The following is a 19,946-nucleotide window of genomic DNA, read 5'->3' as shown; positions in this document are numbered from 1 at the left end:
CGTTTTTTCTTGTTATTCTGGAAATAAGCTAATGCGATCTGAAATGCTTAGGTCACTTTAATATTGTCTTTAGAATACACTGAATTAAAAATGTGTACCTTCTGAGATATCAACATTTGTTCATATGACCATGCGCAATGCCTTTTAAATCGACAATCCTCATACAAAGTTGTCGCCTATGGCAGTTTGATTGGCAATTGGCACGCAGTTTTTAGTTCAATATTTATTTTACTGCAACTTTTTTCCAAAGCAAAGATTTATTTTGCATTATCGGTAAATATTGTAAACAATATGAGGCAAATATATGCTGCCATGTTTAGAATTCATGTTATTGTTTTTTATCTGCCATTTGCATGGCAACTAATTGCAGGCAAGAACAAATAATGCGACTCGAAACGCATTGCGCATACGCGCCGTCGACTTTCAACTATTTAACTGTCACGCACTTTGACTCACACACACATATATTTAACTATTTTTGTTTACATATAATTTAAGTATTATATATATCATTCTTGTTAGCGCTCCTCCTTTTTGGTCCCGCCAATTCGCTCCGTCGCTCGCGTCCGACTTCACTGCCGTTTAATGAATAAGATTAATGTCAAGATTTGCATACAGACGCATAGATTTTGCCAAATCGAGTTTGCTGCTGCTTTTGAGTTTTTTACGAATTTATTGTACATTGCAATTGTTTTTGTTGCTTTTAATATTAATTGGTTAATAAATGCGTAGCGATTACTGGTGTAAAAGTAATAACACTAAATTTGGTTGTCGAGTTGCTCGGATAGTGTTAATTTTATTAGAAAGATTTAAAACAAGAAAAAACATTTAATAAAAAAAATAATATATTAAAAAAAACAATAATTATAAGTGCGAAATTTCGTGTGAAATATCTTGTCAAATACAAAAAATTTTCTCAAAAGGACTTGATATTCGTGGCAGCTATATACTATTGTAGTCCGATATCGGCGGTCGCGACAGATTAGAAAAAAGAGATAACTCAACAACTGAGGGACGAAATCGATTAATCTTATGATACTGATGATTTAAATATATTTTATAGAGTCTTCGATATTTCCTTCGCGGTGTAACAAACTTCGTGGCAAACTTAACATACCCTGTTCAGGGTATAATTATGTAAGGGTAGGTGCGCACGTAATAGGTGGGATGCTTTCAATTACCAGTTAGTTTGTGAAAAAGACACATATTTTGAGCTTCCGCCTTCTTTCTGAATTTATTTGCTCTGGAAAGGAGGGTAAAGTCACATGCAATCATGGATACGAAATTTCGCCATACGCGAAGAAGCCAAAATGTTTGTCTCTTTGTTTCAGTAAAGACGCACACGACATTAAATTAGCATTATAAAATGTTTCATAGAGTTATTGCGTATCAAGCTTTCTTTACTTTTTCGAACATCATATCGAAATTTGTTATGTTTTGACACGATTACATAAATATTGAATTAAATTTTAATCAAAGCAGCACGAAAGCCATTCAAGCAGACTCATGCCATTCAAGCAGCCTAAGCTTTTCGTCGAGTTTCGTCTTTAAGTCTTTATATTTTTACAATTTAGCAATAAGAAGTAAGTCCTTAAACTTACATAGCTTGCACGGCCTTTTTACGGATTCGACCTAAAATTTAACGTTTGACAGAAGTCTTGACAAGCATTTATATTTTTATTCATGAATATTGTGAACTCTACGAATACCGTGTCGCGGCGTAAGAGAATATTTCGTTTATATAGATTAAGAAACAGATGCATAAGCAAACTGTCCGTTTCCAAACCGATTATTCACATCATTATCCTATACGGAGGTGAATTTGATTTGGTTCATTAGCAAAGGTGAAATACATAAGTATGGTGGAATCACTTAAGTTAACGAACACACTATCAGCAGAGTTAATAAATAGAGCAGATGCAAACAGAGAATGTTAATAAAATATATATAATAAAATTTATTAACATTCTCTGGTTAAAATTGACGGAAATCCGTTGTTAACAGTCGTTGACATACAATAGCTTCCAAACTGTTAACATTATGTGGCATAAACGAAAAATTTATTAACACAGCGCCTCTCACATATGTCTGTTATACACAGTTGTTACCAAATAGTGACTTTTATACCATCCCCCTTCCGAAAGGACTAATGAAATACTTCGTATTTTATGTTAGCGTTCGTATGGCGCCATTAGGACTGCCACCTTCTTCAGCACCATCGATGTCATCAGCATCGTCACCACGGCGCCATGGGAGGCTTACAGAAGCAAGTGCCCCACTGCTAGTAACAAATACAACAGTAGAATTACGGCCGACAGCCAACAGCCGAACTAACAACCAAGTGACGAAAACTGTTTACAGTTCTTAGCACTATGGAAATATATCAATGTATGTATTTAAATGCGAAACAGCAGCAGCCTCAGCCGCAGCAGCGACGAACGATATCACTTGTAGAAATTTGCAAATTACCATGTATTGTTTTTGTAACTATTAGAGCTGTTTGGCGGCGCTCGCCTTTCTAGACATTTGTGAGTTTGGTAGCTTCTTTCGTCGGCACAAGCAGCTGCTCGCTTCAGTCGAAGTCCGCTAGAGAAAGTGTTAACATCGCTTTCTGCTTGCTGCTCACGTGCGAGTAATTACTTGAAGACCATTACACATTGTTTTTTATATTAACGGTTATTGGCGTCACATTGTCGCGAGCTTTGTTTAAGTATCTAAGAAGTGACTAAATGGGGTTATACTTATTCATCATTTGTGAAGTGAAATAGAAACAAATTTCTAGATTAATTATTAGAAAGCGAAAGGAAAGATTTAAAACAAACCGAAAAAAATTCAGAGTCTGCAATTGCTCAAGGTCAAAGCGGCATTTAGAAATCAAACGGAAATACCTGCCAATCATTGCTGATAACTAGCCGGAAGTAAGCGATTGCAACGAAAAAATGCAAAAGGACCTGAAAATTATATTAAGTGGAGTTTGCCTTATTTTGGCGTTGCATTGCAGTAAAGGTTGGTATATAATTGACAAAACTTATCAAATAACGACGCTCAGCTAATAGCTGAACAAATAAAAAGTAGTATAAAATTTTTCCCAATACTTTTTGAATAGACTTTTCGAAAAAGGGATACCGTTTATGCCCTGTTTGCCACGAAGTTTGTAACACCCCGAAGTAAACGTCAGAGACCCTATAAAAATAAATTTTTATTACCAGTGTGACGAGCTAAGTGATTTAGCCATGTCAAACTGTATGTTTTTATATATGCAAGCAAGTCCCTCAATTTTGAGATACCGATCCGAAATTTTGCACATGCCCTTTTCTCCCCAGAATGTTGCTCATTTGTCGGAACCTCCGATATCGGACCACTATAGTACAAGTATATAACTGCCATATAAAATGAAAGATCAAAATCAGGCTCTTGTATAGAAAACATTTTTATTTGACGAGAGATCTTCACGACATTTGATACGCATGATTACCCTAAACAACGAGATAATCTCCGGAGAAATTGTTCAGATCGGATCACTATAGCATATAACTGCCATACAAACCGAACGATAGGAGTTCAAGTTCTTGTACGGAAAACTATTTTATTTGTAAAGGGAAACTAAAGTACGTTTTTCTGTTTCTTGGTATATTTCTGAAATAGGCAATATCGGCAGAAAAACATTATTATTATTTCGGGCAAAGATAACGGTTAAAATCTCAATAGAAACATTATTTGCAAGTTATTCAAACCAACATAAGAGCATTAAAGGTTAAAAGCAGAATTAAAAAAAATATTTCTGAGCATATTTTGTTGGGATCGGCGTAGTACTGCATAATTATGATATGCGAGCTTCCATTAAATTTGTAGACAAGCGCGTTCACAAAGTATAGAATCATGCCATTGTCCTTACCATTTACTAATGACTTGCAATAAATGATTGCTATTTTACTTTAATTTGAAATCTTTTCAACATAACCTCACACCTAAATAGATACATATATACACATACGGGTGTCTATATTAATGCAACAAAATGTTCACTAATGTACATTTATTTGAAGCGATTAAGTTACACCTATCCATCATCCATATACATACATATGGACATGTCTACTTACAAAGACTAATTAGAGCCTGAGAATAATGAAATAGATACGCAAATTAAGTATTAATGGAATTACTATATCACAAGGGAAATTAAATGTGTCCATGATACACCCTTTAAGGGGGGTAAGGGTTAATTCGTGCAAAAACAAGCACGTTTTTGGGATTTTTTTGTGACAGTCGTACACAGTTAAACACACACACACACACACAACACAGTTATCAATGGTACATGAAAGTATGGCATTCCAAGAACATTATGTGAAATTTTTATGAAGAAATATTAAAAAATACGGCAATGACAGCAATTATTCGAACGTGTCTCATAAAAAGAAAGAGAGGGTTGCGGTGCCTTTAATAACTTTATGCTGTATCATCCGACAATTAAAAACTACTTGCTAAATAGTAGTTTTTCTTAGGTACACTGAGAGGATTTTCTGAAATTTCCCTCTACCAGGCTTAGAAACCACATTGTTAAAGAAGCACGAGTATTTCTCTGTGGCATTATCATGCAGTGAGGTTGCAAATTTCTCTGAAAAACAGAGCAACAGCAATAACAGCAACTTCTGCAATATTAATGAAAACATACTTTTCCATGAAAAAATTAATTTTAAGACATTTTCATTAAGCGTTTGGTTTGTTTTGGTTTTTTGGGCTGAGTCAGTAATTTATGAATAATAAATTCTGCAAGCAGGCGGTAAAGTCCGAAGGGAGTGAGCGTGGAAAGCATCAATTCGGGCAATATATTTCTGGCATACACGCACAGAAAGCCATTTATTCAAGGTGTCGATGCCAAGGCAAGCCATGTATATAGATATAAACATACCCAGCTACTCGTACATGTGTATGTATGAATGTACGATTACTTTACAGCCACTTGTGGCTTTTAATGCGATTTTTAATACCTTTTCGCAATATATTTAAATAGAAACGCCGTGGATCAATGATTCACTGCTGGATAAAAGGTGATTTATAATTTTAATTTCCCTCCTTATACTTGTATGAGGTATCTTGCTAGCTATACATCAGCTAAGCGAATGTAAATAAATGTGTATCATAAGAAAAGTCGCTGTTTTTGTTTTTGCACTGGTTTAGCATGCATGTATATATTATTTATGCATGCACTTATGTATTTATGTATACCATTTAAAGCTTAAAAACTTAAATGTTTTTAGCTTAATAGCCAAATTCACTTTGCCCTTCTTAGTTCTAAAACTTAATCATAAACATTAGTTTTTTATGAACTGGTACTTAGTAGCATTAAAGTAAGGTCAGACTGCTACCTAAAGTACTTAGTTTACATATGATAAAATTGATCAGTAAATCAAGTGCGTTCATACTTGCGAATATTAATTTGTGTGACAGCTTTGTGCGACACTGTAAATAATAATTTATCTGATATGACTGAAAGTAATAAGGAAAACGTCCATTTCTTTTAAATTTTGAAGATATAGACATTAAAAATTTAAAACAATGGACCAAGTTAAACGACCTTTGTACCTCGATGCTAACCTCTACGCTAAAGCGGTTTTACTATTTTTGATTTTAACGTAGCGTAACGATTTAGGAAGTAGATTATCAAGTCAGTAGCAATAATGGCCGATCCACATAAACATTTTGCTTTGTTTTGCTCCAGACATTTGCTCTGACCGCTAAGCTCGATTTTGTTGAGTTCGCTTATATCGACCCAAAGCAAAGCAAAGCTAAGCAAAATGCTTTACAGATGTAATTTTTTTATGCTTTACGAAATAACAGTCGCCATGTTAAAAGGTGATTTTTTAGACTGTTTAGTTTTCAGTGTGGTCAATACATTTTCGGAGTTGGTATTTTTGACATGTTACTTGATTTATACAAGTAATCAGTTTGGTTTGTTGGACCAGCAGAGTGGGTAGTAGTATAATGACCATCCTCAGAGATGTCGTACAGTGCGCAACGACGACGTTATTGCTGATGAGAAGCAGAGTATCGAAGAGGACCCGAATGACCATCGGCCATTGTCGGCTTACAAAATCCAACTCGTGCAAGAATTGAAGCGGAACGACCATCAATCGCGTCGCATGTTTGGTGAATTAGCTCAAAACAAGATAGCCAACCCTTCCATTTTTCACAAGACAATTTTTGGGCAATGAAGCTCACTTTTAGTTAAATGGGTACGTTATTAAACAAAATTGTGGCATTTGGAGTGATGATAATTCCCAAATCCACGACGTCTCAACCGTTATATTCTCAAAAAGTCATCGTTTTGTGTGTCTTAAAGTCAATGGGGAACGCTATAGACGCATTATTAATGGCTTTATCGTGCTTGAATTGGAGGATTTTGATGCAGACGAGCTTTGGTTCCAACAAGACGGAGCGACATGCAATACAATAAACAAAAAAATCAATTTATTGAAGGAAGTCCGAGACGATTGAAAATAATATTTGGTTTATTATTGCCGACATACGCACCCAATTGTTACACACGAAAATTGGACATCTTGGCGGGCCACGGTCACTTGGCGGCGGTCACTTGCCCGAAATCATTCACTCAAAACATAATGGCAAAGCCTTATCTTAATAATAAAATTAATTCCTGGCCATACCATTAAATTATATGCTTTTTAAAAACATCCTTTATTAGAGAGAAGCACATAAAACAAAACTTTCTTTCTGACAAACTCTTTGCGTTCTTCGCTTCGTTGTTAAATTGTTCAGAAAAGCGAGGAAAGTTGTATGTGAAAGTCGTTGCGCTGCCTTTTATTTTCGCTTGCTCCAAAGGGTTTCACTAGTGCTAACAATATATCGATAACTGATGTTTTGGAGGGTAAGTCTATCAAAGCAATTCCAAGTAAAATATTTAGAGCAATTTTATGAACGGCATAATATATACAATATTTAAATGTATTGCTAGAAAAAATTTTCATTTCTGAAAGATTTCATGTGAAGCAAAGTGCGATAAACAATTGTGTAGCAAAGCAGCGGTTCAGCGCACATGTCCGAAAAGATGGAAGAGAGGTGGAGATAGAAAACAGTTTCTGTTTGAGACTATAAGCCACTTGTAATTGTTCATTTCTACAGGTGTTTTTATTTATGAAGAATTGCAAATAGCATTTTTGGTTGTTCTTGTGTTTTTCTTGTTTGTGGATTGGCGCGTCGTTTTGCTTCGCCACAATTTATAGCTTTGTTAAATAATTTTAAAAACAATCACTGAACTTGCCGATGCATAAGTGTCAGCAAGGTGATTAGAAAATACTTATGACCTTGAATAAACAGATACAGTTACACATTGCAATTTTTGTTGGTAGTCTTGCCCGCACATACATATATCATATGTAGATAAATGTAAGAATTAATTGTTTATGTTCTAAGTGTGCGCCCTGTTATTTGCTGGTTTTGGGATGAGCAGAAAGCAAATGCAAATATTATCTCATAAGCTTTCCACAGTTCCGCAGATAGCCCAAAAAAAATTTTAAATATTTTAGTATTCTCAATCCACATATTGTACAATATATTTTGTAATCGAATGAAAACATATGCCCCGGTAATAATTGCTTTCAAATGGCGAATATTTCCAATGCTTGACTCCCCGCAACCACTTTAGATGAGCGGGCTATGCACATGATTGTTACTTCAGTCATGATATAACATTAAATGTACTGATTAACACGAGTTTAAGTTTGAGAGCTTCGTAGAACTTCGTGATGCGATATCGACGGTTCCGACAAATAATCTGTTCAGGAAAAAAAGGGCGTGTGCAAAAATTCATATCGGTGTCTCCAAAATTGAGGGACAGACAGACAGGCCTGGGTAAATTGACTCAGCTGATCATTTATACACAGTGAACCAAAATAAAAACTTGTACAGGGAGATGTTTTGGTATGAAGTGAGTTATCTCCTAAATTATTAAAACTTTTGAGTTGCATTTAAAAATGAGATAAATACCGGTTTAAAAAAAAAACTTGTACAATTTGCATAAATTAATATTATAACACTCTTCAAGAAAAATTAATACTTTCTATGTCAAACTTTATTTTCTATCATGGTTTGCAGTCTTTCACTCATAGAATGCACGAATTTTTTTATAAGCTCAAGAGGTATATTTGCTCATATTTCCTGAACCTCATTTTTGCTATTAACTTTGCGCTCTCGTATTTTCTATCGCTTAGACTAAATTACGTCATACAAATCGATCGGATCTGATGGTCATCCAAATAAATTAAATTTGGACTCATCTGTAAAACTTACAGAATCCCAAAATTCGTTATCACGGTGGTTATACTCTTTGGAATATAGTAAACGTTTCGCAATAGTTCTCTTTGGTTTGCTTCGTGGTGCTTACGCTGTAAAATTAGATGAAACTAAGAAGTTCCGAACAGTTTGGAAATTTTGTAATGCCAACTTCCTTCAACTCCTTGGCGATAGCGACAGCGGATATTTTGGGGTGTTCCTTGACAATCCGAGCAACTTTACTTTTAGCCTGGGGCTCGCAAATTTTTTTGTGCGTTCCACAACTATTAAGTATTTCAAGTTCACCAGTCTTTTTGAATTTAGCAATAATATACTGCACAGTAGTATGTGATCTTTTTACAATGTTGTCTAATTCGCGAGTACTTTTGTTCTATTGCCATCATTTGTCTACCAGAGCCTGTAAATCTAGAGATGTTCGTTTGTTCACCATTTTATCTTCAGAAACTACGACCGCACAAAAGAAATTCGCTCACCAAATAATACAGTTTGACCACACGCAAATATTCGGATACAAAAATAACGGTACCTACTAGATAACTGCATTAAGTGTTTTTTTCAAAAAATCTCTCTTTGCAAATTTTTTTTTTTTTTGGTTCACTGTATATATTATATTTTGCTTGGGTTGAATTAAGCGTTCATTCTGACTTACTTTATGAAGAAGCTCTGGTCCGCCTTTGTAAAGTTAGCAATTTGATATTTCTAATACTATTTGACCTTCGAATGCCGTGAATCAACTATCAAAATTTACATATTATTATACCGACACATTTATCGTACTTATATGTATTTGAGCTTGTTTCGTTGCACATTTTTTTTTATTATTTGGAAAGCTATAAAAACCTCAGCTCCAATATGTAATAAGTGCGTTATATTTGTATGGGGGTGTATATTGTGGTAATTTACCTGAAATGAAAACATTCGCAACAAATTGGTAATTAGTATAATGTAAATATTTACATAAGGCATATTTACATAATTTACACGCATTTATTATTAGCGCAAAATTACTTAATAGAATTGTTGATCAAGCAAAATATTGCTAATTTTAGCATGAAAGGGAAAGGTAAGCAAATAAATGCTAAAATGTTTATTAAATCGACACGTTATGCTCGATTCTACATTATTGGTATGTATAGGTTCATACCCTGTGGGAAAATACAAACATACATACTTGTGTACTCGTAAAACGTTGCAAACGTAAACATAGGCGCTATAATACTTGTATTACAGTATGAACATTAGGGTTAGTTTCTACGTTCGTTCCTCACCACTTGGAAATGGCATTTTACTTTACCTCAGAATATTTCACAACAAGCAATGTTACCGTCTTTGAATCAATATATTCACATTGATAAATATTTGAATCAATATTTTGACACAACCTAATAACCTTTTCTTTGCAATGAACTTCACACATTTTTCAAACTATCACTAAAGCCTTGAAGAAAATGTTCAAGTCAAAAACGTGATCTAGAGATTTTCTTGTAGAGTTACGCAGTTTATGAAGTCTGGCAACGAGAGGTTGAGAAATTATTCTCTACGCAAGAGAAAGTTAATTTTTGAGACCAAATGGCATCTATGTATATGGTATTCCTAAAGTTAGCTAAGGGCACCAAAATCCCAGTGCTTAACATATAGAGCTAGCGAAACATATAGATGTTGCCAATCAGATCTGAGTAGCTATATTTCTGAGACAATATTTGCGCTAGGTTTCACATTGTCGATGGCTTTGTTGGTTCTTAAACTATCAGTGTATATTGTAAAAAAACTAAGCTGATCATATTCAAAATAGGCTTATCTTAGAACAGAGCGTGGCTGTTTCTCTCAAACTATGTCCAAAAGGCAAAATTGGTATTAGAAAAATCAATTTTGATTCACTTTTCAAAACAATTACATTATTAGTTGCATTGAGTGGAGTACTCGCGTACATGAATTCTAAATATTTTCAAAAATATTTCTGAAGAAGATGTCCCTAGTAAATTCATGAACATATATAGAACACCTTAAGAAAATACTATTCAGCAGATTCATATATCCGTAGGAAAAAATATTATAAATAATAATAATTGTTACACAGCAAATTCCATAGTTTATTTTTATTAAAAAAACACTATAATTTATGCTCCAATAAATTTTCTTCTGCAATGCTAGATATTTACTGTCAATTAGAAACTAATTAATAATACTGAAAATGAAATGAATTGAAATAATTTTAATTGTACATTCATTCATTTATATTTTACTTTGAAGAAATTAAGAGTCGATATGTAACGGGTGTTTTTTTAGACGCCTGATTTTCAAGAAAGCCATACGTTTTTCAGAGTTGGTCTTTTTGACAGCTGTTACTTGATTTATGCTCAGTTTGCTTTGCCATTTCTCCGGAACAACGTTTGTAAATGCTACAAATTCAATCAGTCAATGGAGAACGCTATAGAGCCATCATGCCTGAATTAGAGAATGTTGATGTGAACGACTTTGGGCTCCAAGAAAACAGCGCTACATAGCCAACGAAATAATCAATTTATTGAAGGAAACTTTTGGTGAGCCCATTAAGTCACGTCATGGGCCTGTAGCGTGGCCTCCAATACCGTGCGATTTAACACCGCTGAAATATTTTTTATGTGTTATTATGTTATGTGAAGTCGCTTGTGTACGCAGATAAGCCCGTGAGAATTGAAGACATAATTCGGAGCGTTATTGCTGACGCACGCACCCAATTGTTGCAAAAAGTGGTCGAAAATTGGGCGTGTCGGCAGAAATTCGAGCCAGTCGCAGCGGTCATTTGACCGAAATCATTTTTAAAATATAATAGCAAAACCCTTATCGTTATAATAAAGCTAAGCTCTTGGTCATAACATTAAATTATATGCATTTTATTTCATCTTGAAAATCACCTATCTAAAAAAAACACCTCTTATTAATAAAATCAAGAGACCACTGTTGCTGAAAGTTTTTCTGTTAACAAAACTTAATTCCTTTGTATCAGCTAGGAAACTTAGGTCTGGGGTCGGAGGCGATTATCTATACCTATATTGAAGTAAGTCAGTCCCCATTTTACTGAGCTTCGCCCCAGTTAAAGTGATTCGATGAAGTTTAACTTGCTCATTGTTCATTACATGAAATCTCTGAATGCTAGTGAAGTATGCCACTTGATTCAATAACTTGTCATTGCAAACGATGAAACCTCTTTTAACTAGGAGAAATGAAATACGATACAAGTAGCAGAAAGCAGTAAAATGTAGAAGCCTTCTATTGTGTCCCAACAAAGGGCAGCTGATAACAAAAGAAGCTGATGTTGATATAAACTCAAAGTCGCCAATTTACCATAACGGCAGAGCTCTATAGGATATTATTGCAATCAATGATGCCACACAAATTGTGTTGTTTGTTAATATTTAATATTTGCCAATATTGATAATTTTTATGTATAAAGAGTGCACGCAGCTTTTTGCAATAACTAAATACTTGAGACTTCAACGCTGTAATGGACAGCAAGATAAATAAATTATGGTTGTACGTGGCGTATGAGTAACCGGTCATGCAAACGTCGCGGCACACCCCCAGCAACACCATAAACGGTGCGTGTAAGTATTAATTACTAACTAAGGTGGTAGTAGACTCCATCAACGCTACTTAATGACAATTGAAGGCTTCAGTACGTCGGCATGAGAACGAGGATCGGTGAAGACTTCAACTTGTTGTTGTTTGAGTTTTGTTTGCACTTTGAGGTGCAGCCTTGACAGCAGGCACACGCGAGTTTTGTTCTGTTTTTGCGAAACTAGGTTATAATTCGCCATGACAACACCAAACAAGCGAATGGTCATTGTGCGTACTATGTGAGAATCCTTCTACCTGTCCAACAACATGTATGGATATGTAACATATCTATACAAGTATATTCATAACATAGACAATAAACAAAAGTTCAACATGCAACAGTGAAAGAAGTTCATAGAAAACAGCTGGATGTTTCATGGCTTCCATATAAGTACATAGTCAGTATACATATTTACATACATACTTATACATATATACATAGAAGCTGAAGTCATATTTGTGCTACTAGGTTATGTATGATGTGCATCATACCTATATATGCATCACTGTTTATTTGCCAATTTTTATTAACCCATTTTCATTTGCGCAATTTCAGTAATTCTAGCGGTAATGGGCGAGAATTTCACTTTTTAAGGGTCGTTGCTCTTCGTAGGACAACTGAAATTCTTATTAATACTATTTGAATGGCAGTTGAGGACGTCCTGCTTCTCCTACTCTTTACTCTAATGAAACTAAATAAATAACAATTTCAATGGAGACAGTTTTTCAGAAGCCATTTATCAGTAAAATCTACCAGTTGCCACAGTATGTGCTGAGCTATTCGCAAAGTCATAGTTCGATGAAATTGTGGATGCCATTGTTATATTGTAGAAGATAAATCATTCGTAATAATAAATAAATTATATTAAATCCATTAAAATAAATTGTAATCCTGATGCATCCTTACGATAACCTTCTCGCTATGAGATCTCGTCATTTATGAATACATCGAAGACTAAACTTCACACAAATGGGGATATGAGGCAGCTCTCATCTAAATGAGGTGGAAATCGAGACATTCTCTTTATAGCTACCACTTATGTTAGGTTAGGTTAAGTAAATAGGCAGATTTTTTTTATGAAGCCAAAAATACTCCCACTTGGATAGCTAGAGACGCCTGTTCATTGTAATACCCAGAACTCCAAGGTATGGATCAAAAAGACCGTCGCATATCGATAAATTACGTAGAGCCAGCCAATTCGCAAAGTTTGTAACAATTATTCAACCTTAGTTTGGCGAAAGTTAGACAGTGGAGAAGAAAGTGTCAAGATGTTTCCACCTCATCTTCCTCTTTGCAACTTTGATAAACTGCCTTCTTCAAAATCATCGGTTTTACAGTAGCCTCCAGTTACTATCCTACTACATCTTCGTACTTGCGGTTGACTTTCCATCCAATATATCGCTCTATTAATAAGATATCTTTATGAAATGAATTGATGATCCAAATCAAATTTGGCGGGAATTTGGAGCAAAAATTTGGTGAAATTGATAAAGTTTTTCCCCGTTCAAAAAATAATTGTAAGAGATTTCGCTTTTTAAGGGATTATATCCATTTTTGAGTAAAAAAAATTGCATTCTTTGCATACAGGTACTTTTATATGTATACGAAATGCACATACGTGTGAGAATATTCTCCGAAATTTTTAACTTGATCCGGTAAATAGTTTCGATGATATAAGAATGTTTGTAAGAATATTTTAACTTAGTGTTATTTGCTCCCACAACTTTAAACGTGTTGTTTCGAAACACTGTTTTCAGAGTAGGGGGGGAAAATGTCTACGAAAAGGCTGGGCTGGGTGGACCACCTTGAAATTTAACAAGTATGTTTTCCAAGAATCAATAAATGTTTCTGGTTGTTTAATTTGAAATAATTTTAAGCAGAAAAATCTTTCTCACCGCCAGACATATTTCTTCGGAGGTCCTGCTGAAGATCTTATAGGTTAGTTTAGGTGTAATCGTTAATCCTCTTGGACTACTAATTCTCGGTGAAGCCATAATCCTGTATTTAATCTTATAAGTCAGCAAAACGAATTGTAAGCAATACAAATTTGCTCAGGCGTTTAATTTGTATTCACACCAGCTTGCTGAGATATCTGAAAATGCCCAAGTTCCCAAGTGTTTAAGCCTTGGTCTTGCAAACGTGAGTCAATCAAAAAGGAAGTGTTGAAATGTTTCCACTTCATCTTTTTCCATACAACTTCTTCTGCTGGCATCCGATAAGATCCTCAGCAGCAAAACACACGAGGAGAGAGGAGCCCTGCTATCATAGTGGATAGTCACTTCTCTGAAGGAGGCTACACTCCCTAACAATAAGTCTGCTGCTACCTTAATGGCAGTAAATTCGGTTTGAAAAATACCGCAATAGTCAGGAAATCTAAAACAAAAGGTGATTAAGAGTTCCTGACAATATACCTCTGCACCAATATACCTCTTCCCCCCAAGCTTTGACCCAAATAAAGCGTAGGTACTAACAATAAATCAGTATTAAGATATTTAGAACTTAAACAATAAATATTCGCTCCACTTCCATGGTTGGCTTAGAGTTAGTAAATGTGGAGCACGTTGTTTTGTAAGCAAAAAAAATGTTCGAGGGTAGTTAGCCAGCTGCGCTTCTCGTAGCTAAACTACAGCTAGCAGTATGTGTGTGGCGTCGACCAATATCAATGGAGCCAGGACAACTGCGACCATCAGCCAATGATAACAAGAAGAATAATCAACATAGAAAGCTAAAAATTAGAACACGCGCCACAGCGGCGCCACTTGTCTGGCTGCCTTGTGCCTTGTGATGCCCTTTGAAACTATGTTACTCGGGTAGCAATACAAAATTGGCGCCAAGCGTTGACATATCCGGCGGAAGGATTTCGTGTGGCACAGAAACGCAAGAAGATGAATTAAATGAAACGAGAATAATTGTGAAAAGAATTGTGCATATTTTGAAGCGCAATTCATGCAAACACTTAAGTCACTGTTATGAAGATTTTATTACGAAGATATATGCACTGGTCGCTTAATAAATCACTTGAGGATGATGATGATTTATCCTTTGCACCTACACTTTCCAAACAACAAGTTGCTGTTTGCACTTCAATGACATTTAATACAATTTAAAATCCCACAAAAGATTGCCACCAGAGACGTCAATTAATTTTGATTTCTTGCACACACACATATGGATATTTTCAAAAGAGAAAGCAAATCACAGAGCTGGCGTCCAACTGACTGGGACTTCATGCCGGAATGTGCCACTAACTAGTACACAACAGTTATAAAAATTCCCATACTTTCTTTCTCTGTATTTATGAGCGTTCTTTCACGAATCTTATTACCCATCAACATACGCACATACGTATGTATGTACACACATAGTAATAAACATATACATATGTACGAGTATATGCTGATGTCACCACTTTATATATGAAGCATGAGCATATATTACTATAGCCATACACATGTATCTGCAGCCTACATTGACTTTCAGCCACATATATTCCTTTCACTACTTTCAACTATTACAATTTATTTTCATAAGGACAAATATCACATATGCAGATGTGTGTGCGGTGAAGACTTCGGTGATAAATATACATATACATATACTTACAGTACATATTTTTTATAATAAATTAAAAATTCTTTCATATACATATAACAAAATCGATAATTTAAGGTACAGTGCAAAAGTTTGGATTGAAGTTAGGTTAAATAAGGCTGAGGCCAACTGAGATCCACCAGCATGAAAAAAATAAAATTGAAACCTTTTAATCGATCGTGTACTGTTTCGGACTTCATCAACAAGATTTATACTGTGAATCGCAATTATGTGGATCGTCTGAAGAAGTGTAATAGCAACATTTAAGTACATTTAACGAATTATGAGTTTTCCAATTTTGTAGCGTACTTGAAACACTCAACAAATAACTTTGAAGTATCATATCTGCTTTAATTTTTTTATTATATGGACGGTTTGGTTAAGGAGAGTGGATGTCTGATGACGCACCGGGACTAAATTACTCTCACTCTATTATGTCCTCTCTGAACCAATTTGTGCTTGTGATTATGTTCATCAATACAAAAAGTTTTATCTATACAACCTCCGAAGCATTGTTAAGAAATTCTCGACCGATAGTTGCAATTATTTTCCTATATAAAGCTTTACATTCACATAGAAGATGTTTTAAAGTCTCCTAGTTTTTTACCTCTTGACAGCTTCTGCAAAAGTCGTTTTATGGTATTCCCAGTTTACTGGCATGTCTGTCCAATTAGACAGTGACCTGTTAGCACTCCTGCTAGAGTTTCTATGTCATTCCTTTTGAATTTTAATAGTCGGCATGTTCGGCCCATATTTCATTATTGACACATTTGTTTGCTTGATGAGCAATTTAGGCATTGACTCCACCGAGACTAAGCTATATCTATAACATGTTTGTCGATTAAATATCTACGAGTAGCCAGAGGTATATATATGGCATATTCCTTCTTTATCGGATTATAGTTATAGGGTGGTTCCTGCTCTGGCCAGTTCATCTGCTTCACAGTTATTAGGAATATCACTATGGTATGTCTTGAAACCCATTACAGGTCCCTGTCCACCTCACCCCTTTCCTACTCTTCTCTGGTAGTGTAGGTAATATTGGGGACCGAATCAAGTTCAATATGATTTTGAAAATCCGTGGAATTGGGTAGAAACATATATAACCCACAATTGAATTTCATGCTTATACAGTTGGTATGGCAGCTATATGCTTTAGTCAACAGATCTGAAAAATTTATTAAGATAACGTAGTATTGCTTTGGGTAATAATCCATGCCAAATTTCTTGACGATATCTCGTCAAATACAAAATTTTATCATACCGGAACTTGATTTTGATGGGTAAATCAACTCAGCTCGCCATGCTGCCATTTGGTCAAGTAAATATGTATATAAATTTTATAGGGGCTCCGAATATACCTTCTAGGTGTTACAAACTTAGCAAACCCTGTTCAGGGTATACCATAAATATTATCGGCCGTGACACTGGCTGCATTGAATCAATCTTCTGAAATTTTTGTAAGCTCTTCTACTTTCAATTTTTCAGCGGAGCCAAAACAGTTGCAGTGTTGGCACTGCAGCTCGGAGACAATTGGTGCGGAGGACTTCTGTAAAGAGAGCTTCGATGAGGATGGTATTCCCGATGAGGAGATGAGGAGGGAACACAATATCAATGTCTTACGCAACTGCAGCAGCACCGCAAATTCGGAGCATGAGCAAGCCGTTTGCCGTAAGACAGTTGAAGAGAGTAAGTAAAACTTTCACTATATTCAACTAAAATGGCGGTACTGCATTTGTCACGGCTTATGTTCTCTTTGCAGTCAATGGCAAAGTGGTCACAAAACGTTTCTGCTATTACACCAACAAATCCGACTCGTTGGATCGCTGCATGGAAGAGCCAACTGAGAAAAATGTCGTGCGGATCTTCTGTCAGGATTGTCAAAAAGATCGCTGTAACGGCGTTGGCAAACAGTTTGTCACATGGCTCAGTCAACTACTGCCACTGTTTATGGCCAACTCCATGCGCTTTTAAATTCTGCAACGTATGTATGTAATTGCGTGGCAGAAGCGATACTTTGAGTTTTATACGATTTTTGTTAGCGTAGTGAAAGTTAGTTTTTTCCATAAATTTAGATAAAATATGTTTTTTTAAGAACTACACTTACTTGGTAAGTTTCGCTTGATACTCATGTTTCCATTTAAGTTCTAGTATAAGATAGATTATTTTCGTATTATATAAACTTTGTGCCATTGAATAGCCGTAAGTATTTATTTAATTAAACTGAATCTAGTATTATTTGAGGAAATGTTGAAAGACATTTAAGGGGTTAGGTGTAGTCAGAGACACGCAAAAATTACAATTTTAATTTTTGTTTTTTGGCTGTAAATTATTATATTTTATAAAAGTAAAAGCATAGCAGCATTAAATAAAGTTTTGGATTGACTTGACAGAAATATGAAAAAAAAAATTAATAATTTTAAGAGTAATGACTAAAAATTCATCTAGTTATAAACGAAGCTTCTTGCGGTGACCATCACTAATCTAAAATCAATCCAAAAAAAGTTAATTTATTAATAGATAATCTAGTGCCAGATCGAAGCCTTTTTTAAATTAAGCAAATGGTGATCTCAGGAAATTTTCTTCCAGATTTTCGGGCAAAAACCAAAAGTTGATTGTTTATAAAAAATCGAAATTAAAAAAAATCTTCGATCAGGCACCAGTTCTTCGTGTTGTTAAATACAAAACTGTCTAAATTTAATTGAAATCTGCCGAGCGGTTTTGGAGCTTGAGTAGTCACCAGCTCAAAAAACATATTTTTGAAAAAATACGCGATTGAAGTTTTACACTCTATTTACGTAAAGTAATATGCATTATTTAATAGATCCAATATTCTAGAGCTCCTTTGCTAATTATCGAATAACAGAAGAATAAGATATTATTCTTTAAGAAAATATGAAAAAATATTTTAAAATTCTGACTACTTATAACCTCTTAAATATTTAGGCACTTAACATACTTTAAAACTTCACTTAACTTAAGTTAATAATTTAACTTAACTTAACTTAGCACAAATAGTTTATTTTATGTAATTTATTGCAATATTTAAAAGTACTTAATCATAAACTTGTGTGAAAAACCATAAAAGCTGAAATGAAAGCTTTATTCCAAGCGCGGCTGTGTCCTCGTAGCACAATGACGACTTGTTACATTTTTGTTTGAACTATGGCTTCAAACAAATTCGTATCTTTCTTGGAACGCAGTATCAAATTTCGAATTTAAAACAAACCAAAACAATAATGAGGATCGTTATGAATTCACACTCACGTTCAAAAAACATAAAAAAATGTATAAAAACTGATCAAGAAGTAATTGAATCTTGAATCTTTTACAGACATAAGTAGACAAGTTATATGTTGTTGTTAGTCGTATCCATAAACAATATATTAGATAACAAAAAAAAATTTTAATTGTATTCAAAAAGTGTTCATAACTTCACTGCACATAATTACCACACACGTGTATGCACTCCAATTGAAAAAAAAATTGCAGAATTAAATAAATCATATTCAGCGATCTGAGAAATAACGTTCTTTAAATAAAACGTGTGGTTTTATTACAATAACGCGGTAGTTTTTGTAATTCATTTGTAATTCATTTGTGGTTAATTTTGATATTTTTTTTCCAATGAAAAGTAGGTTATGCATAATATTAACTTAACACTTCCGCATCAAGCGGAGTCAAGTACAACTACTAAAACTGGGTCATACAATGTTAAATGTATAATATATGTCATATACATATGTGTAATAATTGCCGTTTATTTTTTAGATATATAGTTTTAAGGAGCCAAACCATTTTCCGGAATTGGCCTTTTTGATACATAGCTATTACCTGATTAATACTCAGTTTGGCTTGCCGTTTCATTATGAGCAGATCTAATCCGGAATAACGTTTGCAAGTACTGCAAATTGATTACCAAATAATGCGTCCAATATAGGTCGACATAATCGTCCAGCAGAGTCGGTAATTCGAGCAACCACGGATCGGGTTCGCACCACGTTTGCTCTAGTGGGTAATGCTCTTTCACAGAGACGTCATACAGTGCGCACCGACGACGTTATTGCTGCTGGGAAGCAGAGTATCGAAGAGGACCCGAATGACTCCATCCGCCATCGCGCGCCTCAATTGGAGCTGTGCCTATCCACTTTATGAAGGACTTTGCTGAAGGATCTTTTTTTGCAGGCTTACAAAATCCAAGTCGTGATCAGCCAATGGGCCCAAAACAAGAGCGCCACCGATCGCGTTTCCACAAGATAATTTTGTTCAGCGATGAAGCTCACTTTTGGTTGAATGGGTACGTTAATAAACAAAATTTTCGGATTCGGAATGATGATAATCCACAAACCATTATTGAGACGCCGTTACATCTACAAAAAGTTACTGTTTAATGTGCTCCATTGGCATATTTCTTCACAAATTAAACCGGCCATAATGTTAC

At 34.9% G+C, this 19,946-nt stretch overlaps 1 protein-coding gene across 1 annotated transcript; it reads left to right on the top strand.

Annotated features, from left to right (window-relative positions):
• Nucleotides 1-2,568: 2,568 nt before the first annotated feature.
• Nucleotides 2,569-19,070, top strand: twit (target of wit). The gene is made up of 3 exons (XM_014244388.3): nucleotides 2,569-3,006; nucleotides 16,994-17,194; nucleotides 17,268-19,070. The coding sequence occupies exons 1-3, from the start codon at nucleotides 2,940-2,942 to the stop codon at nucleotides 17,477-17,479; spliced, it is 480 nt and encodes a 159-aa protein (XP_014099863.1). The 5' UTR covers nucleotides 2,569-2,939; the 3' UTR covers nucleotides 17,480-19,070.
• Nucleotides 19,071-19,946: the final 876 nt, after the last annotated feature.

The sequence above is a fragment of the Bactrocera oleae genome, chromosome 3 (genome assembly GCF_042242935.1).
Source record: "Bactrocera oleae isolate idBacOlea1 chromosome 3, idBacOlea1, whole genome shotgun sequence".
Classification (NCBI taxonomy): domain Eukaryota; kingdom Metazoa; phylum Arthropoda; class Insecta; order Diptera; family Tephritidae; genus Bactrocera; species Bactrocera oleae.
Note: the sequence above shows the minus strand (reverse complement) of the source record. Positions and strands in the feature narration are given on the sequence as shown.